The 26223-nt window shown below is 46.5% G+C and overlaps 1 protein-coding gene across 5 annotated transcripts in view; it reads left to right on the top strand.

Annotated features, from left to right (window-relative positions):
- The first annotated feature begins 458 nt into the window (after window positions 1-458).
- ERCC3 (ERCC excision repair 3, TFIIH core complex helicase subunit) overlaps window positions 459-26223 on the top strand; it is a 33179-nt gene continuing 7414 nt past the window's right edge. For 4 of the 5 annotated variants that reach the window (XM_038564857.1, XM_038564855.1, XM_038564856.1 and 1 more), the window contains exons 1-14: window positions 459-609; window positions 913-1118; window positions 1760-1996; window positions 4374-4423; window positions 4872-5007; window positions 5203-5367; window positions 5907-6111; window positions 7594-7908; window positions 13267-13451; window positions 17316-17518; window positions 18284-18380; window positions 19887-20004; window positions 23223-23341; window positions 25237-25389. In XM_038564857.1, the coding sequence (XP_038420785.1) occupies window positions 591-609; window positions 913-1118; window positions 1760-1996; window positions 4374-4423; window positions 4872-5007; window positions 5203-5367; window positions 5907-6111; window positions 7594-7908; window positions 13267-13451; window positions 17316-17518; window positions 18284-18380; window positions 19887-20004; window positions 23223-23341; window positions 25237-25389 (2208 nt within the window). In that variant the 5' untranslated portion in view covers window positions 459-590. Of the gene's footprint in view, window positions 610-912; window positions 1119-1759; window positions 1997-4373; window positions 4424-4871; window positions 5008-5202; window positions 5368-5906; window positions 6112-7593; window positions 7909-13266; window positions 13452-17315; window positions 17519-18283; window positions 18381-19886; window positions 20005-23219; window positions 23342-25236; window positions 25390-26223 lie in introns of those variants that run through there. The other variant, XR_005374038.1, reaches the window with a different exon arrangement.

Raw genomic sequence — 26223 nt, forward strand, 5'->3', positions numbered from 1 at the left:
CCCCTGCTCCTCGCAGCCACAAGCTCCCTCAGCTTCTTCCCATCGGACGCCCAGCCCGTGAGGTCCAGTCCTAGGCTCACACAGCTCCTCCCTGGGGATTTGCGGAGGACACTGGCTCCCTTTATCAGAACCTCTGCTTGAATCACGCCACCTGAGAGAGGCACTGCGGGGGCTCCCCGCCTGGACCGGCCCTGCCACTCTGGGCCGGCTTCGCTCCTCCTGGAGCTCCTCACGCTGCAACTGTTCATCGCCCCCATCTCTCTCAGAACTCGAGTTCCGGGAGGCCAGGGGCTCCACTTTGCTCAGTCCTACCCCAGCAGCTAAAGACAGCGCCTGCACGCTCATACTGATGATGCTCAATAGATATTTCAACGACCAGAGGAAAGAACGGGTGGGGGAGGGGCCCGAAGCCGAACACTCAGAAGGAACCTCAGCGGAGAGCTCGCTCGCGCCCGCCCGGACCCCGAGCCCGGAGGCGGGACTTCCTGCGCGCCTGCCGAAAGGGCTTCCGGTGCGCAGCGGAAGTGAGAGCCCTGAGAGCGGCCGCCGCCAAGACCCGGCGGCGCAGGCCGTGTGCCGCTACCGCTGCCATGGGCAAGAGAGACCGCGGTGAGACGTGGTGCGGGCGCCGTGGGGGCCGTCCCCGTCGGCCGGTGGCGTCGCGGCCCGGCTTCTCCGCGGCCGCCCACCCCGCCGCATCTCGCGGCCTGTGCACGCTGCCGCGACCGGCCGCGGGGCGGGGCGGGGCGATCCGGACCCCAGGTCGCGCCGGGTGGGAGGCCTCGCGGCGGGAGGACGCCGCGGGAGGACGCCGCGGCACGCAGCGGGCCCCGGGCTAGCAGGGCGTGGCGTCGGCGGAATGTGGTTGCTGCCAGGTTTCTGTCGGGCTCACTTCTGTGCCCGTGTCTGCAGATAAGAAGAAGTCCAAGAAGCGGCACTACGAGGATGAAGAAGAAGATGAAGACGACGTCCCCGGGAACGAGTCCCAGGAGGCGGTGCCCTCGGCGGCCGGGAAGCAGGTGGATGAGTCCGGCACCAAAGTGGATGAGTACGGAGCCAAGGACTACAGGCTGCAGATGCCCCTGAAGGACGACCACGGCTCGAGGCCTCTCTGGGTGGTGAGCATGCCTCAGCGAGGGCAGGACTGAGAGGCTGTGGGCCCAAAACAAATGCGGCTACTGCTCCGCAGAGCTGCTTGGGAGAGAGTTTCTTGCATACTGTGTGGGGGGCCCGCGGTAGGAATGAGCAGGTGGGGCAGCACGTGCTGGCTGGACTTGGGCCCGTTCATCCCCAGCCATTCCTCTTACTCCTCTTCCTTCCACCTAGACCGCATGCGTGGAAATACTTTTTTTATTCACCGGATAAATGCCGTTTATTATGTAATTTTTTAATTCCCCATTTAAAAAATTAATAGAAACTTTGTATTTGCTAGGTACCACTTTTGCTCAACTTGAAGTAATTAACACTCTACATTCTTTTGAAACCTGGCCAGAAGGTACATTGAGGGTAGCCCATCTGGTGGGCTTTCCCTGCGAAGAAAACGAGGAAGCAGCTCCTGACTTTGGAAACCTGTTCTAGTCTCTGCATTTCTTGTTTGTGGTTAAAGTAACAGGTTTCACAGTTGGCTGAAGCAGTGCTTACACAAACATCCCTGGTGTTTAAGATCACTTCTGGGGCAGCTTGTCCTTTCTGAATAGTGCTCTGGGAAAGAGTCATTAATTAATTTCTTTGCCTCTTGTGTCCATTTGGTGTTTCTTAGGCTCCTGATGGCCACATCTTCTTGGAAGCCTTCTCTCCAGTTTACAAATATGCTCAAGACTTCCTGGTGGCGATTGCAGAACCAGTGTGCCGACCAACCCATGTGCATGAATACAAATTAACGGCCTACTCCCTGTATGCAGCTGTCAGTGTTGGGTTGCAAACTAGTGACATCACTGAGTACCTCAGGAAGCTCAGCAAGACGGGTGTCCCTGATGGAATTATTCAGTTTATTAAGGCAAGTGGGGGCTAAGGCCAGCTCTTTTGCCTTCCTTGTTAATGCAGTAATAGTGGGCACAGATGCTACACGTTGTCAGCCTATGGCAGGTGTGAAAATGCCATGTGGTCAGCACACCTAACTGATTACCCCAGCTGCTCCTCTTCTGGATCCAGCTTGGTATGCTTGCTGAGGCCACCCTTCCCATGAGCTGCTCCAATACAGTGGATACTAACACACTTGGGATACTAATTCAGCCCTTCTGGCCAGGACTATTTGGGAATGCAACCAAAAGTGGATGGTGTTTTGGACTGAATTGTGTCCCCTCCAAAATTCAGATGCTGAAGCTGTGACCCCTGACACAACTGTATTTGGAATGAGGACGTAATTAAGGTTAAATGAGGTCATAAGAGTGGGGCCCTGATCCAGTAGGATGAGCATCCTTTTAAGAAGAGTTAGCCAGAAAGCTCATGTGGTCTGTTTCTCTTTGTGCACAAGGAAGAGGTCATGTGAGCACGTGGTGAAAGGGTAGCCAGGAAGAGAGCTTTAACTAGAAACTAATCACTGGCAACTTGATCACGGACTTCTAGAAATGTTTCTGTTGTTAAATCACCCAGTCTATGGTGTTCTGTATGGCAACTGAGTAGACTAATTATAACTGGTAGACTATCTCAGGCTGAATGCCTATATGGGATCAATGGCTAACAGTTTCTGTTTGGGAATGTGGAAAAGAACTTCCAAATGTTGAAGTGCATAAGGTTCCATATGAAGAGCAGTTGAACACGCTTGGGTTTGTCCTGAGAGATGGGCGAATGCCATTCAGAAGAGATAGACGGGGACTTTTGTTGCCCTTGGCTGATCTAAAGGGAGTTGGATTCAGACCCCCAAACCTAGAGTGGCAGGCAAGTGCCACAGGCATCCGGCACACTAATGTATCCAAACTCAGAGAAGCTGACAGGAGCCCTGGTGAGAATCTTCTCTTGTGCTGTGGGGAGGGTACCCAGGGAGAAGGGCTTGCACCTTGCTGGGAAGAACCCTGCATCAGCACACTAGCTGTGCTCAGTGTTGGCTGTGAGCTGCCTGCAGGAGTATAGATACAATGCAGTAGTCGATCCAGAAGGGAAGCAGCAGGGGCAGCCTGAGATCTGAGAGTTTTCTTTTCTTTTCTTTTCTTTTCTTTTCTTTTCTTTTCTTTTCTTTTCTTTTCTTTTTTTTTCTTTTCTTTTCTTTCTTCTTTCTTCTTTCTTCTTTCTTTCTTTCTTTTCTTTTTTTCTTTTCTTCTTTCTTTTTTTTTCTTTCTTTTTTCTTTCTTTATTCTTTCTTCTTTTCTTTCTTTCTTTCTTTCTTTCTCCTGTCCTTTCCTTTCCTTTCCTTTCCTTTCCTTTCCTTTCCTTCTTCCTTCCTTTCTTTCCTTCCTTTCTTTTTCTTCTTTTTCTTCTTTTTCTTCTTTTCTTTTCTTTTCTTTTCTTTTTTCTTTCTTTCTTTTCTTTCCCCTTTCCTTTCCTTTCCTTTCCTTCCTTTCTCCTTCTTTCTTTTTTTTTTTAAGAGTTTATTTATTCATGAGAGAGAGAGGCGCAGACATGGGCAGAGGGAGAAGCGGGCTCTCTGCAGGGAGCCCGATGCAGGACTTGATCCCTGAACCCCGGGATCATGCCCTGGGCCAAAGGCTGACACTCAGCCACTGAGCCACCCAAGCGTCTTGAGAGGTCAGTTTCTATGGCTACCACACAACTTCTGCTGCATTCCATCCTAAAGATTGTTGGGAACCAGGAAGATTTTAGCTGTATTCTCTTCTGTCAAGAAGCTTACATTCCAGTTAGGGAAATAGGAACATTGGTGGGGAGGCCAGGAGGCTTTGCATTTAATTTATGCAGCAGTTACTGAACACTTAACTCTGCCAGCTTCATGCTGGGAACTGTAGTAATGCTGGTGTACGTAGCATTTTGTAAATTAAGGCATGTGGGGCACATTGGTTAAGTGTCAGATGGTTAAGCAACTGCCTTCGGCTCAGGTCATGATCCCAGGGTCCTTGGATCAAGCACCACATCGGGCTCCCTGCTTCGTGGGGAGCCTGCTTCTCCCTCTTCCTCTGCCCGCTGCTTCTCCTGCTTGCCCTCTCTATGTCAAATAAAAATCTTAAAAAAAAAAAAAAAAAAAATCAAGGCATCATGCATCAGAAAGAGCCAGGCAAGAGCAAGGTTTTACTATCAAAAGTAGAGATTAATAAGGAAAAGCTCAATTGAGGCAGACCTGCTCTCTTTAGGATTCACACTGGGCTTTCCTAAAGTAAAATGAACTCTTTGCTTCAGTAGTAAGTAGTAAGACCTGCCCAGTGATGAATGTATCCCAAGTGAGTGATGTATTGCTAATTGTGCCTGTTTGATGTTGCTCCTTTCAGTTGTGTACTGTCAGCTATGGAAAAGTCAAGCTGGTCCTGAAGCACAACAGGTAAAGGGTTCTGTGACAGCAACCCCCCCGACCCCCCCCCCCCACGCCCAGCACTTCCACCCTGTGCAGACTGGGTGGCAAGGAGCTAACTCTGTGGACCGTTTGTCTGCACTAGCACCCGCTCCCCTGAGTAAGAGGATAAAAAGAATAAGCAAAGCAAAGTGACCAAAACCAGGAATTCGTTCACTCACCACTGTGCTCCCCTCTAGCAGTAGAGCTGGGGCTCAGACCTGTCCTTATTTGACTTTAAAGCAGGGCTTTGCTCACACCCTCATTTTGTTATATCTTGGCCAGTAGCTCATAGCTCAGATTTGGCTAAGGGTGTGGGAGAGTCTAGAGTGGAGAGAGGCACAAAGCCACTATTTCCAGACCATCTGATCAGATGAGCAACAGAACCTTCTGGAAATGTATGCTGGTTAGTAGTCACCTCCTTCCTTCCCTCTTGCAGGTACTTTGTTGAAAGCTCCCACCCTGATGTCATCCAGCATCTTCTACAGGATCCAGTGATCCGGGAATGCCGCCTGCGGAACTCTGAGGGGGAGGCTACCGAGCTCATCACAGAGACCTTCATGAGCAAGTCTGCTGTATGTGGGCTCCTGGGTCACCCTTGGGGGTGGGAGCATTTGGAATGTCAGTTCTCTTAGGGGTGATTAGTTTAGCACTTGCAACCTTGGGACCCCATGATCTTCTTACAACTGCAGTTCCCCTTAACAACTTTGGCGCTTGCCTGGTAGCAGGAGGGTTCATACAGAGATCTAGGTCCTAACTTTCTATTACAGATTGCTAAGACTGCTGAAGGCAGTGGTGGGCCTTCTACTTCCCGGGTGACAGACCCACAGGGTAAATCTGACATCCCCACAGACCTGTTTGACTTTTATGAACAAATGGACAAGGATGAAGAAGAAGAGGAAGAGACCCAGACAGTATCTTTTGAAGTCAAGCAGGTTAGTGAAGGTACCCCTGCCTAAGCTGGCCCAGCCCTGCATGAACTCTGCAATCTGTGTGCAAGGAAGGGGTTCCCGTCTGTCCTGTATTGCTTTCTCCTTTTTGGTGTCTGTGGACTATAGCGTCGTTCATCCTAATGGATTTAGATCTGCGTGTCCTGTTCCTTAGGCTGGTGGGGCAGTCTGCACGAGTTCCTAGGAAAATGTAGGAAGTGGCCTCTTGGATTTATGTACATTTGATTTTTATTTATTTATTTTAAAAATATTTATTTATTTATTTATTTATTTATTTATTTATTTATTTATTTATTTATTTATTTATTCATGAGAGACAGAGAGAGGCAGAGACGTAGAAAGACGGAAAAGCAGGCTCCTCACAAGGAGCCCAATGTGGGACTCGATCCCCTGACCTGGGATCACTCCCTGAGCCTAAGGTAGATGCTTAGTTGCTGAGCTACCCAGGCGTCCAAGATTATGTACAGTTTATAAGCATCCTTTGGACCTAAGATCATAAAACCTCTTTCATGCTCACTCCTTAGGAAATGATTGAGGAACTCCAGAAACGTTGCATCCACTTGGAGTATCCTCTGTTGGCAGAATATGACTTCCGGAATGATTCTGTTAACCCCGATATCAACATTGACCTGAAACCCACAGCTGTCCTTAGACCTTACCAGGAGAAGAGCTTGCGGAAGATGTTTGGGAACGGACGTGCCCGTTCAGGGGTCATTGTCCTTCCTTGTGGTAAGTGACACCCGAATGAAGAAGGTGGTCAGGCTCTTTAACTCGATGTGCCAGCTTCCCCTCACTCTCTTTTGTGTGCTTTTCTCCAAATCATACCTGGCCAGGGAACAGCCAAGGTCAGATGACTCCCTGATTCAGAACTTAAATATTTGAGTGCCTGCTGTGTGCAGGACTCTGACCTCAGCAGTGAAGATACATCAGTGGGTAGAACAACCCTTCTGACATCATGGAGTGCGCTTTTGTGGTGGAGACAGGTGGTCAATCAACTAAGCGATGTGTCAGATCTTGGGCCCTGGAGAAGAGGGCAGGTTTTGGGGTTAGATGGTGATGTGGGGAAGGTGCTATTTTGCATCCTGGGGTTAGGGTTTCAATCTTTGCAGCCTTGTGAGTTGTGTATATATGGAGACTTCCTAGCATAGAAACTATGTTCCTGGATGTATGTCCAAAAAAAGGGCAGTACAGCCCCCTTGGCACCTGTCTGATACTATTTGTCCTAAGTCATGTCCGGTCCTGGCCGGAGTTCTTGGCCAGAGGTCATAACAGATTCACCTGGGGGCCCTACAGGTTCCTTTTTGTTTTTTTTTTTTTAATCACCCGGGTGATTTTGATGCACATGCCCTGTAAAGGAGGAATTGCTGTTTTTATTTTTTATTTTTATTTTTTTTAAGATTTTATTTATTCATGAGATACAGAGACACAGGCTCCATGCAGACTCCAGGGACTCCAGGATCACTCCCTGGGCCCAAGTCAGGCACCAAACTGCTGAAATATTTTATTTATTTATTCATGAGAGACACACACACACAGGCAGAGGGAGAAGCAGGCTCCATGCAGGGAGCCCAATGCGGGAATTGATCCCAGGACTCCAGGATCACGCCCTGGGCTGAAGGTGGCGCTAAGCCACTGAGCCACCTGGGCTGCCCGAATTGCTGTTTTTAAAGGAAGAGCTTGACTTTTATCTTGATATTCAAACGGTGGATGATAGTAAACTTGGCAGCCCTGGAATGTTGCTTCTGTGCCAGTAGTGTCTGCTTTTCCTGTATTCCTGAGTTCTTAGTCCAGCATGCCATGCAACCATCGAGGCTGCCTTGTACTGAGTCCTCCTCTGTGTGGCCCATCTGCCCCAGCAGTGCCACCTCCCCATGGCTTGGGCAGGTTATCCTCAGCTTTTGTTCAAAATGGCAACAATAGGAATGTCTCTTATGTCAGGTTTGTTTTGAGATTTCAGCATTTGAACAGAATTCATGAAAAATGATACAGTAGGGCCCAGTGCTTGTCTCTCTTGATTCTCATGTTTGTGCATGAGCTGGGCAGGACTCCTTTTTACAAAAAGGGAAAACAGAGGCTCTGGAGCAATAGGTGCCCCTCAACATCAGTCGTGAGGATCAAGGAGTTTTCCCAGATTTGTGTGTGGATGAAGCCAGTCTGTCTGTATCCATTGCAACCTGGCCTTGGACATCATTGCCATTTGGTTTCACATAGGTGCTGGGAAGTCCCTGGTTGGCGTGACAGCTGCATGCACTGTGAGAAAGCGCTGTCTGGTGCTGGGCAACTCTGCTGTGTCTGTGGAACAGTGGAAAGCCCAGTTCAAAATGTGGTCCACCATCGACGACAGCCAGATCTGCCGTTTCACCTCTGATGCCAAGGACAAGCCCATAGGCTGCTCCATTGCCATTAGCACCTACTCCATGCTGGGCCACACCACCAAAAGGTCCTGGGAAGCTGAGCGTGTCATGGAGTGGCTCAAAACTCAGGAGTGGGGCCTCATGATCCTGGATGAAGTACACACCATACCAGGTGAGCAGGCGGAGAGCTGAGCCGCCCACTCCTCGCAGAGACAGAAAATGATTTCCCCTTGTTGGGTTGAGGGAAGGCCTGCTGTGTAGTACATTGGTCTTGCTAGAAAGGCTTGGTGGGTAGATTTTTTAAATAAGAGGTGGGGGTGAGGGTGAGGGTAGGTTAGGTGGTGGATAGGTGTATCCCTTCACAGCTTCCTTAATTATGGGTCTGGAGTAGTCATTCAGAAAATGGTATTTCCCTCCTTCGTCCATGTTTACTGTTGCAGCTCAGCTTCCCCTTAACCCACTGGTTTGTGATGCTATGAAAACTGGGCCAGGAGCACTGAAATCCTTGCTATAGTGGTGTTTGTTTTATTTGAAACCCAAAGTATTTCTTCTTAATGTATTATAAGAATCCTACTTCTCCAGGTGTTTCAAGTAGTCTTTTATTTTTTTAAAGAATAGCTATAGTGATAAACTATCTGCTAATAAAATCCACCCATTGTAAATGTACAATTCAAGATTTTTAGTTAATTTCTGGACTTCTGCAGCTATCACCATGACCCAGTTTTACTTTTTTTTTTTTTAAAGATTTTTATTTATTTATTCATGAGAGATACAGAGAGAGAGAGAGAGAAGCAGAGACACAGGCAGAGGCAGAAGCAGGCTCCATGAAGGGAGCCCGATGTGGGACTCAATCCCAGGACTCCAGGATCATGCCCTGGGCCAAAGGCAGGTGCTAAACTGCTGAGCCACCCAGGGATCCCCATGACCCAGTTTTAGAACCTCTCCCTCACTCCTTTACAGTAAGTGCTTTGATCCCTAACCCCAGGGACCATTGAAGTACTTTTTGTCTCTCTAGATTTGTTTTTTCTGGAAATATCTTATTAACAGAATCATATATTGTATATGTGCCTGCTTTACTTCGCATGATGATGTGTCCATATTATAATGTGTATTGATAGTGTCTTCCCTTTTATTGCTGAGTAGTATTCCAGGCAAATCTTTTTTGATAAAACAAATGAAGGGGGAGCCCTAACAAATTAAGAAGTGTAAATTAGAGATTTCTCTGAATGAAATGGAATCAGAGGCATTTTCACATAGAATATTCGAGATATGGCCAAAGTGGTGCTCAAATCTATTCTTTTCAGTGTAATGAGAGTCCCTCCAGCATTCCTGGATGTCTAGAGAGAACTAGAGAAATTCACAGCAAGCCAGGTGGGAATCAGGGGTCTTTTAGGTTGAAGGAATGGTATTTGTCCTGAGGTAGGAGGGTACTTGCCATGGTCTGACAGCAGGAAAGTGGCCATGTGGTGGGAGGGCGGACATAGGAGAGAGCGAGAGAGCAGTCACAGCCAAGGTTAGCGAGGAGCAGGAAGGGTAAAATGGGGGCCAGATGCCATAGGACCTCAGAGGTCACTGGAGAGGCTTTGGCCTGTACTGGGAGCCAGAGGGAAGCCATTTGAGGGATTTGAACAGAGAATGACATGTTCTGATCATGGCTATAAAAATACCACCCTGGCTGCTGTGCAGAGAATAGACTGAAGGAGGCAAGGGTAGAAGCAGCTGGATGGGTCCCAACAGGAGTAAGAATAAAGGTCATCTACTTCTGGATGTGTTGTGAGGGTGAAGCTGATAGGCTGGATGTGGGCTCTGAGAAAGAGAAATCGGGGATGACTGTAAGGTTTTTAGCTTGAGTAATTGGAAGGATGGAGTGGCTATCAATTGAGATGTTGAAAGCCATAGAAGGAGCAGGTTTGAAGAGTACTAATCAGGAGTAAGCTTTAGATACTTACATTTGATTGCCAGTTAGACATTCTGGCAGTGACAAAGATGTTAGAAAATGGGCAAAAGACAAGAATAGACATTTTACCAAAGAGAATGTATGTACAGATGCCAAGAAGCATTTGAAGAGATGTTTCACATCATTAGTCTTGAGGGAAATGCAAATTAATATCATGAGATGAGATGCCACTATACACCCATCACAGAGGCTACAATGAAAAATACTGACAATAATGAGTACTGATGAGAGGACAGAGCAGCTGGCATACACCACCAGAGGAATTGCAAAATGATCAGTCACTGTGGAAAAGTTGGGCAGTTTCTTAGAAAATTGCCATATGACTCAGCAGGCCCACCCCTGGGCATCCATCCTAGAGGATGAACACTCAGGTTCACGCAGAAAGTTGTTCCTGAATGTTTATAGCAGCTCTAGTCAGAGTCTTCAAAACCTGGGAACAACCAAAATGCCCAGCAGTGGGTGACCGGATAGATAAACTGGTACGTCCCTCCCCTGGAACGCTACTCAGCCATGAAACGGAACACATGGTTGCTGCGCACAACACCTTACATAAACTTCCAGAGATATGTGCTGAGTGAAATCAGCCCATCCTGGAAGGTTACAGAGTGTATGGTACCTTTAAAAACTGTAGTGATGGAGAGCAGATCAGCGTGTGCCAGGGGTTGAGGAGGGGGTGACTGTAAAGGGAGAGCATGAGGGAGTGTTTTGGGGTAATGAATGCATTGGTCCATATTCTGGTTATGGTGGTGGTGACACAAATCTATACATGTGTTAAAATTTATAGAACCAATCCCACCTACCCACCCACCCCACCCCACCCCACTCCCCAGCAAAAGTCAGTTTTACTGTGTTTGATTTTAAAAACTTAAAAAAAAAAAAAAATAAGGAGCAGGGGGTAATATTGGGTCTGATTGTATTGGAAATTGGTGACCTAGAGAATCACATCCTGTGAATGAGTTTGGGATTGCGGCTTAGTTGGAGGCTGTGTTTGAAACTTGGGAAAACTTGAGGCTTTCTGCTTGAGTGTGTATTTAGTTTATGCTGATGTCCCTCTGTAGCCTCGGTCCTGGGGCCCACAGGGCAGCAGCCAGGCCTGGGCTTGGTTGTGTGGCAATGAGGAAGCAGACAGGTACCCCCACAGAATTTCATGCTTGCCCTGGGTGTCTGTATGTGTCTCTTTCTTCCCTGGTTCACTGAGCCACTTTGTCTCTGACTGGGTAGGAGAGTAAAACCAAACAGCTGTTAAAGAATTCGGAGTTCAGTCTCATGAGCCCTTTGGCCTGGCCATGCCCACTAGGCCAGAAAGCCAGTGCTAAAGAAGGGAATTCTAATAAATCACAGTACGTTTCTTGCTTGTTAAATATCTCCCATGTTGAATTAGATAGAATGATAAACCTTTGAGACCTATCGCAAAAGGTAAAAAGATTGCTGTGTTGTTTCATACATCTTCCAAAAAGACTCCTGTTGGGTCACTATATCAGTAAGGAATTTGCAACTGCAGGACTTGCATATAGAGTGCTTAGTGCATGCAAGACACTGCCGATTTCATTATTTCAGCAAGTATTCATTAAGAATCCACTAAGTATCAGATGCTGTGCTTGGACTGGAGATAAAGTGGGAGGGACAAAGAATCCCTCAAATGTCAAATGACAACTGACATAACATACAGTGAAACAAGCCATACCCACAAAACGTGTATTGTGATTTTTTAAAAAAAGATTTATTTATGTATTTATTCACGATAGACAGAGAGAGAGGCAGAGACACAGGAGGAGGGAGAAGCAGGCTCCATGCTGGGAGCCAGACACGCGACTGGATCCCGGGACTCCAGGATTGCGCCCGGGGTCAAAGGCAGGTGCTAAACCACTGAGCCACCCAGGGATCCCCCTATTGTGATTCTTTTTATATAAAGTTTGGATGACTGAAGTCCGATCATGGTTCCTTTGAGGGAGAGTGCTGGTATGGACAGGAAGGGTCTGAGGAGAGACTTCTAGTGGCTAAGAACACTTATCTTGACCTGGGTGATTCCACAAGCACCTACTTGTGTAAAATTTTGTCAAGCCATGCACTGTATCGTATGTGAGTTCTTCCTCTTGACAGCCGTATGACTGTTACAGAATGTGGTAGTGGGACGTGACCTGTTTGCAGGACAGATGGCACAGGAAGGCTTTCTGGCTGCAGACGGTCCGGGTGGGGTCCAGACTCATGCTTCCCTTGGGTTGATAGAATCTCTTGGCTGTCCGCAGCTGCTCCCGCATTAGGTTGGTGTCTCCATTACCTTGGCTGCCATGCCCTTCTGACACGAGGAGCCTTGTCTGGGGTCTCGGCTACCCTTTTTTGGAGTGGCACAGTCCTCGGACATAATTGTGCTTCTGGTCTCCGTCTGTCAAGTGTATGTATGAATTGTGTTAGGCTTGGAAGACCTGGTCTTTATCTGGGGGTTAGACAGCCCTCTGCTGTTTCACTGTGTTCTTACGTTTTTGGCTTGTGTTCTGGTGCAGTCTAACCCCTCTTTCCTCAAATTGTTAACGTCTGTTTCTGCAGTATCACTAACCTTACCTTTAATTGTATTATAAGATAAGCATGACTCAAACATGTTTTATTTTTTAATTTTTAAAAATTTTATGCATTTATTAGAGAAGAAAGAGCAAGAAAGCACAAGCAGGGGGGAGTGGCAGAGGGAGAAGGAGAAGCGGGCTCCCTGCTTGGCTCCCTGCTTGCAGGGAGCCCACCAAGCAGGGAGTCCTGGGGCTTGATCCCAGGACTCTGGGTTCATGACCTGAGCCAAGGGCAGACGCTTAACCAACTGAGCCACCCAGGAGCCCCACTCATGAGTCAATACTTCTTTCAGAGTATTAGGATTTTTAAAAGATGAGCGCATGAAAACCCACAGTAAGGGTTTTTGAAATTAATGTCTCATACCCACTTACGTGTTTATTTAGTTTGATAAATCAGAAAGAATTCTAATAATGCCAAAGAGAGAAAAACAGGAGGTTGCTGGTTGACCAGATGAATCTTATTGGAAAAGCACAGAGAAGGGAATTTCCAAGGCAGGTCAGGGTGCCTGAGGTTTTATGTCTCCCTGTTTTTTCCTTGGTTTCTGGGAAGATGGTGGGAAGCTGAGGAGATCCAGCTCTTTCCAGTTCTCTGATTCCCCAGTTACCCAGCCATTTTCCTGACAACCTGGGTACAAGTTTCAGAGCAAACAAATGCCTTGCATCATGTAGAATGCAATTGTATTTTAGGTGTTGTAGGTCGTGTTTCAGGTTGCCATTTGTGCCCCTGCTGGTAGCTTAGATGTTGTGAGGAAGGATCCTACGGTTTGCTAACCTGGAGCTTCCCTAAAGCCATTTCTCTCTTTTGTTTTCTTTTTCTTTCTTCTTTTGGACAGATCTGAAAGTGATGATTAAGCCTTCTTGCCTAGTCACTCTTGTCTAGAGCCAGATTCCTGTGATTCAGAAACCCGGGGGTTAGCCCACATGACATCCCAGGCCAATGTGAAGTCGCAAGGCTGTGTGTGGTCCTTGAGCATTTAAAAAAGTGACGGTGTGAATGCCCTGATTGTCTCCCCAGCCAAGATGTTCCGCCGGGTGCTCACCATCGTGCAGGCCCACTGCAAGCTGGGTTTGACTGCAACCCTAGTCCGGGAGGATGACAAAATCGTCGATTTAAATTTTCTGATTGGGCCCAAGCTCTACGAAGCCAACTGGATGGAGCTGCAAAACAATGGCTACATCGCCAAAGTGCAGTGCGCTGAGGTAGCTGGCTCCTTCCCAGCATGGTCTCCAGGGGGGGGATCTCTTCTGCACCCCGGGGTTCAGGGAAAAGGGATCGTCTCAACTCCCCACGGACAGATTCACAGGCCAGGACCTGAGCAAAAGTACCGCCACCTCACCTGTTGCCTTGGGCCCTCTGTGAGGTCAGCAGTGTCCTACCAGCTCTGCAGGCTGATGAAACAGAATCACTTTCTGGGGGTGCCCTGTCAGTAAGGGCCAAGTTGGGATGGTGACCCAGGCTGGTTTGACTCCAGAGCCCCTGTTGCTGCTCCTCTTCTCTGGGCCTGAGCCTCAGGATGTTCCCGCCCACCCTCACCCTGGAGGGATTCTTGGGAGGTCCTGCGTGGGCAGCCATTTGGTCCACCCCCGTGTCAAAGCCCCTTGGTTTTAATGCCCCCGAAGGCACCTGTGGCCTAGATCATTTTATTTCTGAACACGTCAGGAAACACATTGTCCCAATTTGGTTCTACAGTGAATACCTGCACAGGTAAATGCTTAAAGTACACAGTTAAAGGTAAGTCTTCTCAGAGGGAATAACAACAAAAATCCTCTCTAGCACCTTGAAGTGACTGTTACTCATTGGCTAGGGTAGGGTGCCTCTGTTCTGAAAGGCAGAAGGGGGCCTGCTGGGTAAAGGTGAGTCTGAAGAACCTGGGCAGGGAGACTTCATTTGCTGAAAACTTCCCCACCCTGTAGTTGCGTCTTCATACCCAGCACCCATCTTATGATGCAGAGCGGCATCTCTGAGGCCTGTTATTCCTTTCCAGTTGCTTCTCTCCTCCCCCTGCCAGGGTACCCACTATTATGGAAATGGGTTTGTTATTCTCTTGCTTTCCTTTATTATTTTACTTCCTGTGTTCATTGCCCTCACCTATTTTGCCTAGCTTTGCCTTAAAAAAAAAAAAAAACTTTATGTAAATATAAATAGGACCTGTTTCTTTATGTCTTTTTTTCAGTGCTTTTATTCCTTGCAGAATGTACTACTTTATTTATTTATTTATTTATTTTTATTTTTTTTATTTTTTTATTTTTAAAAAAAAATTTTTTTTTTTTTAGAGATTTTTTATTTATTTATTCATGATAGTCACACAGAGAGAGAGAGGCAGAGACACAGGCAGAGGGAGAAGCAGGCTCCATGCACCGGGAGCCCGATGTGGGATTCGATCCCGGGTCTCCAGGATCACGCCCTGGGCCAAAGGCAGGCGCCAAACCGCTGCACCACCCAGGGATCCCCTTTTTTTTTTTTTTAAAGACTTTGTTTATTCATGAGAGACACACAGAGAGAGGCAGAGACACAGGCAGAGGGAGAAGCAGGCTCCCTGCATGGACTCCATCCTGGGACCCCGGGATCATGACCTGAACCAAAGGCACACACTCAACCACTGAGCCACCAAGGCACCCAGTATTACATTTTTGATGCTGCAAGTAGCTGTAGTTCATTTTTTTTAATTGCTATATAGTATTCCATTGTATAAGTATACAGCAATTTGATATGTGATGGAATATTACACAGCAAATAAAAATAAAATCTCTAATGTTGACAGACATTGGGGTTGCTAAGTTGACTATTTAATAGCTTTATCCAAGGTATAAGTTATGTTTCTTAACACTTATTTTAAGTAAATAATATGATATATAAATTCTGTGATTATAAAGAGTTCTGTGGCCATCCTCACATTCCAGTTTTAGACTAGGACTTCCCACTGCCCCATCACTACCCCAGAAATTTCCCTCATGTCTGTTTGCCATGAATCCTTGCTTCTGCTCCCAGCCCTAGTGAGGCACTCATTTATTTTGTCTCTATTAGGTTGTAGTCTAGTTTTTTTTTTTTTTCCCTGTTACGACGATGTTGCTGCACATATTTTTGTACTTGTTTTGAGGGGGTTTGGGTAACTTTTTTCTAAAGCAGTATTCACACTGTGGACTGTGATTCTGTAACAGATGATGACATTGCTTTATTGGGTCATGATCAGAATAGAATAGAATCTACCAGAAAGCATAATATATATTAAGGGTATATGTTATTTAATAAAACTGTGTTTGTGCATATGGATGTTTAGTTTGTGACGTAAAATGATTCAACTGAGAAGTTCACTGCTCTGGCAGATACACCTAGAAATAGCATTTCTGGGTCAAAGGCTATACTGATACTCACTTTATTAGTTGTGTCCTAGAAAACTGTTTTCCAAAGTGTTGTATTGGTTGACATTCTCATCAAGAGTGACTGAGGTTTTCCACATCTTCTCCAACCCATAATACTATTTTGTTTTCTTTTAATTTTTGCTGACGCATTATGAAAATGGTATTCCTTTATGATCTCAATATATATTTTCTTGCTTACTAGTGATGTTGAGTATCATTTCATATGTTTATAGACCATTCGTGTTCTGTGAAATGTATGATTTTAGAGATTTTACTGAAAAAAGAATTGCTTTGGCTGTAAAGAACTAGAAATTCTAATGAGGACATGGACAGGACATGGCCTAAGAGGAACCAGAAAACAGCAGCAGCAGCAAAACCTGTGAATTTGAGCTCAGCCCAGTGTTAGGCATATAGTGATGGCAGCTGACAGTGTGAAGAAAGGGTCTGTGGTGATCACATAGGGAAGTAGAACTAGTCACAGAATTTGGAGCTTGTCAGTATAGGCTTTATGGCCTGTTCCATACAAAATTTCCAGAGGGTCCTTTTTGTGTGTTCACAGCCTTGAGACCTTTGAAACACGTGGCACTTCGGTATATTTGTGTGAGCTTCCCTTACCTTGCCAGTGGCTCATGCACCGGCCTAGCACAGAGGAGGCCCTCAGGAGTGTTACTGTCATCCTTGAATGATCAAATTGTCTCAGATGTGACCAACGGGACCCACTTCCATCTGGCTTCTATATCCGTTTGACATGTCCTCATGTCATTCTTTGAGCTCATTCTTTGAGCACTTCTTTGCTTTCTGGCACAGCAAGATACTTTAGGCTCATCTGGTAATTTCCCGACCTATCCTGGCTCTGGAGTCAGCCATTTCTCCAAGCTGCCCTTTTAGTAGACAGTGGAATTTACAACCAAGATCTAGGTGCGAGGGTGTGTTCAGTATTCCTAGAATGTCATTGCTAGGCTGACTCCACAGACAGAGTTAAGAAGTATGTGTGCAGTTCTCCATAGTAGTGCTGTGTGTAGACTTGTGTGTGGAGGGTGGTCTAAACAAGAGGGATCACTTGTACCACTGGCTGAGAATCTGATTTCCCTTACTTGGAGCTGGTGTAAAAGTAATTCCCTGGATATCGATAGATTTAAAAATCTATGTGTTGGGGATCCCTGGGTGGCTCAGCGGTTTTGCGCCTGCCTTTGGCCCAGGGCGCAATCCTGGAGTCCTGGGATCGGGTCCTGCGTCAGGCTCCCAGCATGGAGCCTGCTTCTCTCTCTGCCTGTGTCTCTGCCTCTCTCTTTCTCTCTCTATGTCTATCATAAACAAGTAAAAATAAATCTTTTAAAAAAAATCTATGTGTTAAGAGATAGAGTGTCTTGGTTCACCATTAGGTATTTGATTTGGGGTATATGTGTATATTTATATATATTTTTAAAATTATTTTTATTTTTGTTTTTTTTTCTTTTTAGAGAGGAGGAGGTGGGGAGAGGCTGAAGGAGAGAGAGAGAGAATCTTAAACAGGCTCCATGCCCAGCTTGGAGCATGATGTGAGGCTTGACCTCATGACTGGAGCCAAAGTCAAGAGAGAGATCCAAGCACCCCTGTTTTGATTTATTTTAAAGCTAGTTCTGCCAAGTGAATGGCCTTCAAAAGTTTCTAATCACGTGATATTTAAAACTTACAAACTGACCCTTGATTCTTTCTGTGTCACAGGTTTGGTGCCCAATGTCTCCTGAGTTTTACCGGGAGTATGTGGCAATCAAAACCAAGAAACGAATCTTGCTGTACACCATGAACCCTAACAAATTCAGAGCTTGCCAGTTTCTGATCAAGTTTCACGAAAGGAGGAATGACAAGATTATTGTCTTTGCAGACAACGTGTTTGCCCTGAAGGAATATGCCATTAGACTGAACAAGTAAGGACTGAGAGGTTGGGGTTGGTGCCAGGCAGCCTGTGTTCCCCGAGCCAGAGTACAGAAGGTGCTTGCTTGTTTGTTTGCGTGTTTTCCTCTCTCAAAGCTTTCGGGAATTTCTTATGAATTGGGTAAGACAGAGGAGCAAGTGGTCAGACTCAGAGGTCAGAGTATATGGAAAAGGGAGCCTGGGTCCCTTAAGCCCAGGGATCAGGGGCTGGAGTTGCACTGCTTTGGTGGGGCACTATGTTTGAGCTGGGCTCCAGAGGTGGGTGCAAGTTGGCATTTGAAATAGCGGCCAAGTGAGCGCTCCGGTGAAGCTGAGGTCAGACTATATGGGCCAGAGGCCAAGAGGGCAGGCTGACTGGTCCAGCATCCCAGCTGTGGTACTACATCTAGAAAGAGCTTCTCAGGAAACACCACCAATGTCCTCCCCTGCCCACAGTCCCACCTGGATTCTGTGTTAGCACTACTTGTGTAGACACTAAGCTTAGATGGAGAGATGTTGCCTCAGGAAAAAGCATAGTCGAGAAACCAAGGAAAAAGGAAAGGAGAGAATCTTGAAGAGAATGGGTGACCAGAACCTTGGCTCAGGGTCTGTAGCCGCTCATTTTTATGGGCCTCCTTCTGATATCCTTATCCTTGCATGATGGAGGGCTTCGTGAAGGAGGGAAACCTTGATGGAGCTCCCTTTCCCTCTGATACGCCTCCAGAATAATCGAGGGGGTGATTCTGTAGCCTTTCTAATGCAGCTTCCTTCTTCTCTAGACCCTATATCTATGGTCCCACATCCCAAGGAGAGAGGATGCAGATTCTCCAGAATTTCAAGCATAACCCCAAAATCAACACCATCTTCATATCCAAGGTCTGTGTGGCATGCAGGGTGGTGGTGAGACACCAGCACCCCCAGGGCTGGGGGGACACTGGGTGATTTCTGGGGAATGAATTCATGTTTTTGAAGGGACCTCATGTGTCAGTTTCACTCCCGTGTGTCCGCATCTGGGGACAGAGGAATGCTTTCTGACAGGTAGCAGAAGGAACAGATGCAGGGTTTAATGTATTGTGGATGATCTATAAAGTCTGTTGTTGTTGTTTTTTTTTTTAAGATTTTATTTATTTATTCATGAGAGATACAGAGAGAGGCAGAGACACAGGCAGAGGGAGAAGTAGGTTCCGTGCAGGGAGCCCAGTGTGGGACTCAATCCCAGGACTCCAGGATCATGCCCTGAGCTAAAGGCAGATGCTCAACCGCTAAGCCACCTGGGCGTCTCTAAAGTCTTTTTGTTTTTTTGTTTGTTTGTTTGTTTTTAAAGATTTTATTTATTCATGAGAGAAACAGAGAGAGAGGCAGAGACATAGGCAGAGGGAGAAGCAGGCTCCATGCAGGGAGCCCGACTTGGGACTTGATCCTGGGTCTCTGGGATCAGACCCTGGGCCAAAGGCAGTGCTAAACCACTGAGCTACCTGGGCTGCCCTAAAGTCTCTTCATTTGAGATTTTTCCCAGTTCTTTTGGGGATATAGGAATTTTAAGTTATATTTACTTATCTAAGTGGGACATTTTCATTACCTATTCTGGCAAAAGTAGGCATTCAGATGAAGTGTCTTTGTGGAGTTGGAGATTGTTGTGGGTCGTGGGCAGCCTTGCTTCTGGCTCCTCATGTGCTTTGATGGTGGGTGATTAATGTGAGCATGATGCAAACTCACGAAGGCCCAGCTTGATGACACTGTTAGCAGCTGTGGTTCAACAATGTAGAGTAGTCCTTCAGATTAGAATAGACCCAAAGCTCAAAATAGATGAGATTTATGCATAAGTGATCATGGCGGCTCAGTAAGTGCCAGACTTGGATGTGCGTTTAGGAACCTTGATGGTTGGAACCTTCGAGCTGAGGCCGCCACCCAGAGCCAGATGCAGCCCAGTGTGGACAGTGGCCCCTTCCAGATCATGTATCCCACAGGTACTGGTGGTTTCATTGACCTCCAATTGAGAGTGTGGATGGTTTTGTGCAGACATGTTTCTGTAGCAAAAAAGAAGAGGGGTCATTTGCAGAGAGTCTGTTGATAGGGACCTCTCATCTCTGGGCCCCTGCAGGCTATACTGGGAATGCTGCCAAGACAGCTGGTGGGGATTACAGGTCCTTACAGCTTCTTTAGGACAGTTTCCAGGAGAATTCACACTAATCCTTGAGGCCTGCCTGCATCCACAGGACCCTGGTACAGGAAGAGGAGGATGGTGATTATCTTTCTACATTATCTACAGAGCTTATTTAAATTCAAGGCCAATTGATTTTTTTTTTCTTTACATCCCAAATGAAAACAAAACAAAACAAAACAAAAAACCTCCCCAAACTCTCAGTTGTTTCATTTCTGTAGGTGGGCGACACATCGTTTGATCTGCCAGAAGCAAATGTTCTCATTCAGATCTCATCTCATGGTGGCTCCCGGCGGCAGGAAGCCCAAAGGCTGGGGCGAGTGCTCCGAGCCAAAAAAGGTAAAGGTGGCCTTACCCTTCTGCTCCAGGAAATCTTTCCTTTTGAACCACTTTGGTTAGAAAGAGGGTAGGCTAAGCTGCCTATGTGTTCTTAGTGGTAAGGTAGGCCCTTGGGCCCCATACATTCTGTAGGGAGAGGTTCCAAAGCAAGGACCAAGATCTGTTTGGCTCTTCTTAGTTCATGCCTTGGGGTTAATATGTAGATCTTTTCCATGGCAGTCACTTGGTTCACATGGGCATCCTCTAAGCTGAGTGCCTGTGTTGGTAGGTAGTAAGAGGGGCCAGGAAGGCAGTGTGTAATGGTATAGACACAGAGGGCTTGGCCACCAGTGACGTGTATGAGCTGAAGCTGGACCCTGGACCTTGAGTCAGGAGTAAGGGGAAAGCTTGGTAAGAGCAACTTGGGCAGCTGCAGATGGCTTCCTCACACACCACCCAGCAAAAGTCCCGTCTTGTGTGGCAGCTTGCTGCAGAGGTGTCACACGCTCAGTACGTGAGGACGTGCAAGAGGTCAGAGTGTCTCTGTGGTCACTGTGGTAAAAGGGCCCAGACCCTAACCATGGGCAAGGCAGGCACTGACACTGCTGCTTAGAGATGGCCGGGGTTGTTCTCCTAGGCCAAGCAGGCCCGAAGACGAGGACACAGGCCTGTCCTCAGGGAATCCACTTTCCTCTCTTAGGAGATGCTTGAGTGTCAGAAACAAGGTTAGTGTGTGGTTGTTGGAATCGTACCATATTAGAATGTGTTTAAGAGGCAGCCAATTGTATTTAATATGGAGACAGGGCACATTAGTAGAAATAGCATGCACTTGGGCACCTGGCCAATTTTGTGGCCTTGCAGGTAGTTTGCCCCTGTGAGCCTTGCTTTGCCATCCAGAGTACAGGTGCCATCCTGTCTTGCAGGGCTGTTGTGAGGAATAAGGCTTGTGTAACAGAATATTGGAAGCTACTGGATAAAGTGCAGCTTTTATAAACTGACCAGAATATAATCTGACTAGCATATGTGAGCATAATTCATAATATATGCCTTATCACCTCCCAGAAAAGAAACACATCTAACTTGAAAACCACTTTGAATTTGATAGGATTTTGTTTTTGTTTTTTGAAATACTGTTTGATATAAGGCATTTGGCTGCGTTCTTCGCCTCTCTGAGCTCTTGTAAGACTAAGAAACAATAGAATTCAGAGGCAGTACACAGGTACTGAGTTTGCTGACAATTGAATTGTGAAGCAAAACTCTGCAGATTGTCCAGAAGGATCAGGTTTTATAGGCTGCAGTATTTTTTGTCCTAGTTTCTGTGATGAGTCTGTTCTGTGTTTTCTCTCTGAGCTCTTTTTTCTTTTTTTAGCAACTTTATTGAGATAGAATTCGCATACCATACAGTTGGTCCATTGGAAGTGTATAATTCAGTGGTTTTTTTCTTTTTTTTTGAGAGACTGAGAATGCGTGTGCCCATTGAGGAGGTGGGGGAGGGACAGAGAGAGTCTTAAGCAGGCTCCACACCCAGTATGATCACATGGCCCTGAGATCATGACCTGAGCCAAATTGGACACTTAACCAACTGAGCCACCCAGGCACCCCCAGTGATTTTTTTTTTTAAATATAATTGCAAAGTGTTTAGCCATTACCACAGGCTATGTTTAGAATATTCTCATCACTCCAGAAAAGAAACCCTTTCGCTCTGGCAGTCACTCCTTTCTCCTTCCCTCCCAGCCCCAACTGCAGGCAATCATTACTCTATTTTTACCTTGACGAACGTGCCCATTGTAGACATTGCACACATACAGAATTGTGCAGTCTGGGCCCTCTGCAACTGCCTTCTTTCGCTAGCGTGACATTTTCAAAAGGGTCTTCCCTATTAGCAGGTGGTAGTACTTTATTCGTGTTACTGCTGAATGATCCTCCATTGTGTGGGCATGCCACATCTAGTTTATTCATTTTTCTGTTGATAGACACTTGGATTATTTCCACTTTTCGGTTCTTAGAGATATTGCTGCTATGAAATTCATGTGCAGATTTTGTGTGGACATATTTTTTCAATTCTTTTGGGGATATATCTAGGAGTAGATTGTTGCATCAGCTGTGGTCTCTGTTTAACATTTTAATAAGCTGCCAGACTGTCTTCTAAAATGGCTGCACCATTTTACACTCTTACCAGCAATATATGAGGAATCCAGTTTCTCTACCTTCTTTTTTTTTTTTTTAATTTTTTTTTTTAAATTTTTTTATTTATTTATGATAGTCACAGAGAGAGAGAGAGGCAGAGACACAGGCAGAGGGAGAAGCAGGCTCCATGCACCGGGAGCCCGACGTGGGAATTGATCCCGGGTCTCCAGGATCGCGCCCTGGGCCAAAGGCAGGCGCTAAACCGCTGCGCCACCCAGGGATCCCGTTTCTCTACCTTCTTGACAATAGCTGTGATTATCTTTTTTTGATTCTGGCCATCCTGGGGAGTGCCAAGTGGTACTTCATTGTGGCACCAGTGTATTTCCCTGATGACTAATGATGTTAAGTGCTTTTCATGGACTTGTTAGCCGTTTGTCTATTTTCTTTGGAGAAATGTCTGTTCAGATGCTTTGCTCTTTTTATAATTGGGTCATTTGTCTTTTCATTATTGATTTGTAATAGTTAATTTATACAGTCCAGATACAGATCACTTATCAGATACATGCTTTGTAAATATCTTCTCCCATTCTGTAGGTTGTCATTTTACTTTCATGATGATGCCATTTAAAGCACAGATGTTTTTAATTTTGGTCAAGTGCCTAAGCACAGTCAGGGCCATCAGCCCTCCTGACTGCAAAGCTCTCCCACTGCATTACACTTGGCCCTCGAATAACACAATTTGTACTGAGAGATTTTTTTGATAACTGTAGTTCAGTACTGTAAATGTATTCTCTCTTCTTTATAATTTTCTTAATGTTTTCTCTAGCTTACTTTATACTAAAAAATAATATGTAATGCATATAACATACAGAGTATGTGTTAATCAACTGTTTATGTTGTTGTTAAGCCTTGCAGTCAGCAGTCGGCTGTGAGTCGTTAAGTTTTGGGGGAGTCAAAAATTACATGTAGATTTTCAACTGTGCGGGGGGAGGGTCGGTACCCCTAACTCTCATATTATTCAGGGATCAGCTGTACTTAATTTTTGAGCCTAGAACCCTCGGTTCCTGGCATTTTGACAGCTAATGTTGTCCTTTCTCCTTCTCTCTGTTAAGGGATGGTTGCTGAGGAGTATAATGCCTTCTTCTACTCGTTGGTATCCCAGGACACACAGGAAATGGCTTACTCAACCAAGCGGCAGAGATTCCTGGTAGATCAGGGTTATAGCTTTAAGGTATGTATTCATTAATCTCCTATCAGAATAGAACCAAGAATTTCTTTGTACCCATGCCTCCAGGGGAAGGTAAGAACTGCTATTGGCACCAGTGTGGGAAAAAGCTCAGACAGGCACAGAACATTAGGGCATTGGAAGCCCTGCTTCAGGTTCCCTTTATCTCGCATAAGTTGCCAAGGACTTTAAGGAAAGATATTGTGCAAGATCCCTATAGTGAAGGTCAAAGAATGGGGCCTCTGAAGGCTTGGAGTCTCTACTTGTTAATGTTTTACAGTTGTCTTGTGAAAAGAGTGTTAGTTGTCAGTGGGGAAAATGTGCTAGCCTCATAGAACCTGAGATCCTGCAGAAATGTGGCCATCACTGTGCTCCCCTGAGCCCCTTAGAGTTACTTTCCTGCACCAGCAATGGTTGTCAGCCAAAGCTTTAGAATTTGCCATTGTTCACATACTTGATTTATAATACCGGGAAGGCTCTGTTGAGCTGCCCCTCCAGGTGGCCCAGGCCTGAGTGGGCCTCACATCAGAGCTGTCCACAATTGGCGGTTGCATGGTTTGGGGATCCTAAAGCTTTGGCTGACTTCCATTGACTGATGTGTTTGCTTTCTTTCCTGTTGACGCACATGGTAAGTTTATGTCAGGATTTAAGGTCCTTAAAGATTTTTATTTGTGGGGCTAAGTGGGGGGTGCTGGAAGTAGAGAACTAAAAGGGTGCCCCTAGAACATGTAGGTTCCGCATTCTTGGTTTGCAAGAGACTACAGGCTGCCTGTTCAGATGCTTCTGATTGTGTCTTTTTACAAGTTGGTGAGTTCCTGTTATTAGCCAGAGACAAGAGGTCAGGGCTGTCTAACTCCTCCTTTTTTAGCCAGCAGAGACAGCTTCACACTTCTCATGCTGGGCCAGAGGACAGGATAGTTGACCATATTTTGGAGGATTTGTGTGATGGCCTTTATATGTATCCGTAAAAAGTATGTGATGAAAACAGAATTCATACTTCCTGATCCTGGAGAGATCAGGGGTGATATCAAGGGCGAGACAAGAGATCAAGGGTGAGACAAGCACCAAATCAGGGAGTGTTCTGGGTTCTTTGAAAGGTGAGCTTGGCAGAAAGGCACCTGGTCATGGGATTGTGTTGGTTGGAGCTGCCTTTGCCTTCGTTGCCTTCAACACTGCCCGTTGAGAGCAGCCAGGTGAGAGTTCCCAGGATCATGAGCCCAGAGTTCCCAGAGGGGTGATTGGGCCAGGGCAAAAGTGCCCGGTATCTGTCCTCGGGCTCTGCGGCCACTTGAAGGCCTCAGCCAGATCCCTGCTTCTGGGACTTTGCTTTTAATGAAAATGATGAGAAGAATTACAGGGGGGGCAACAAGATTTCTCTGTGTTCTCAATCCAGGCTTTCTTCAGGGATAGGTAGGCCATGTAGTAAGTTACGCCCAGAGAAAGGAAAACCAAATCACTACCATGCTGTTCTTTTGCTCAATTAGAAAAAATTTTGTAAGTCCACCTGACAGGCTCTCATTTCTAAATGCTCCCTCCTACCCGAAGCCCGGGAGGCTAAAGACCCTGCCCTGGGGCAGCAGGCTGTGCCTGTCCATCTCTGGTCCCTTCGTATAGCTGGTGCAGGATGGAAAACTGCCAGAAGGGACATCTTAGAGTTGCCAAGGCCCCTGTTGATCATCTGTAAGTGATCATGTGTCTGCTGTTTTGGGAGTAGGCTTCTCTGGAATTTCCTTCGCCTTCACTACCCTACAGTCATCAGTTAAGCTCCCTGTTTCAGGTGGCTCCGAAGCTGGTCTCTGGAATGCCAGAGAGGAGCTCTCTTTGGTTAGCCACCTGCACCAATGGGCCCGAGGGAAGGAAAACAGGAGGGGACATGAGGCCTGCGGCTCTTGGCTCCACAGGTGATCACAAAGCTGGCGGGCATGGAGGACGAAGAGCTGGCATTCTCCACAAGGGAAGAGCAGCAGCAGCTCTTGCAGAAGGTCCTCGCGGCCACTGACTTGGATGCTGAGGAAGAGGTGGTGGCAGGGGAGTTTGGCTCCAAATCCAGCCAGGTGAGTGAGGGAATGAGGCGCCAGGTATCTCCTGAAGAGAAGCCTTCCACATACGCATGTGGTTATCTGTGTGTGTATGTGTGTGTGTGTGCATGTGCACTCGCGCACACCTGTGTGACCTTTGTAAAAACTTGGAAACGCAGGAAACCACAGAGAAGAGAGTAACAGAAATGGCCCCTATTAACCTTTTGGTGTGCATCCTTTCCTACACATCATTTCACGTGGCTGAGTCCATAGTGGCTGTAGCTGGCCTACTCTGTTTGCCTCTCCGTCTGGTCCGAGTTCTGTTAGTGCCTTGATGTTGGAGCCCAGGGTGACACATGTGGCCTCAGGCTTGCTGCCTGAGCAGGGGTGGCTGTGGGAGGGGGTGCTGTGGGCCTGGGCCTGCCAGCCCAGAGTCTCAGACAAGTTACTTCAGCTCTAGCTTCCTTATTAGTGATAGAACTGAGCCTTTCAGGCTGTGAAGGGGGTCTGAGAATGAGCTCACATTGCAGTTTGAATATTTGGGAAAATTTAGAGTTCTCTGAGAATAATGAACTTTCCATTTATTCTGCAAATACTGAATACCATGTGCCAGGCCAATATAATGTGGCATGATTAATGAAAGTACCATTATGGGGCATTCTTATCGGGCCCTTCCAAGAGAAAAGTACACTTTAGTCCAGTGCTTTGAAAACTAAATTGATATTAGAACCAAAAGGTGAGCAGTGGTTGGGACAAGGAAAGAAAAGCAGCTTCCTCTGGGGTGATGCTGCTCTCCCTCCAGCCTGAGGCCGTTCTGCCCCCAAACATGGGGACTGGTTCCCCCCTGTGGGCGCCCTCCATGCATGGATG

This window comes from Canis lupus, chromosome 19 (assembly GCF_011100685.1).
Source record: "Canis lupus familiaris isolate Mischka breed German Shepherd chromosome 19, alternate assembly UU_Cfam_GSD_1.0, whole genome shotgun sequence".
NCBI lineage: Eukaryota > Metazoa > Chordata > Mammalia > Carnivora > Canidae > Canis > Canis lupus.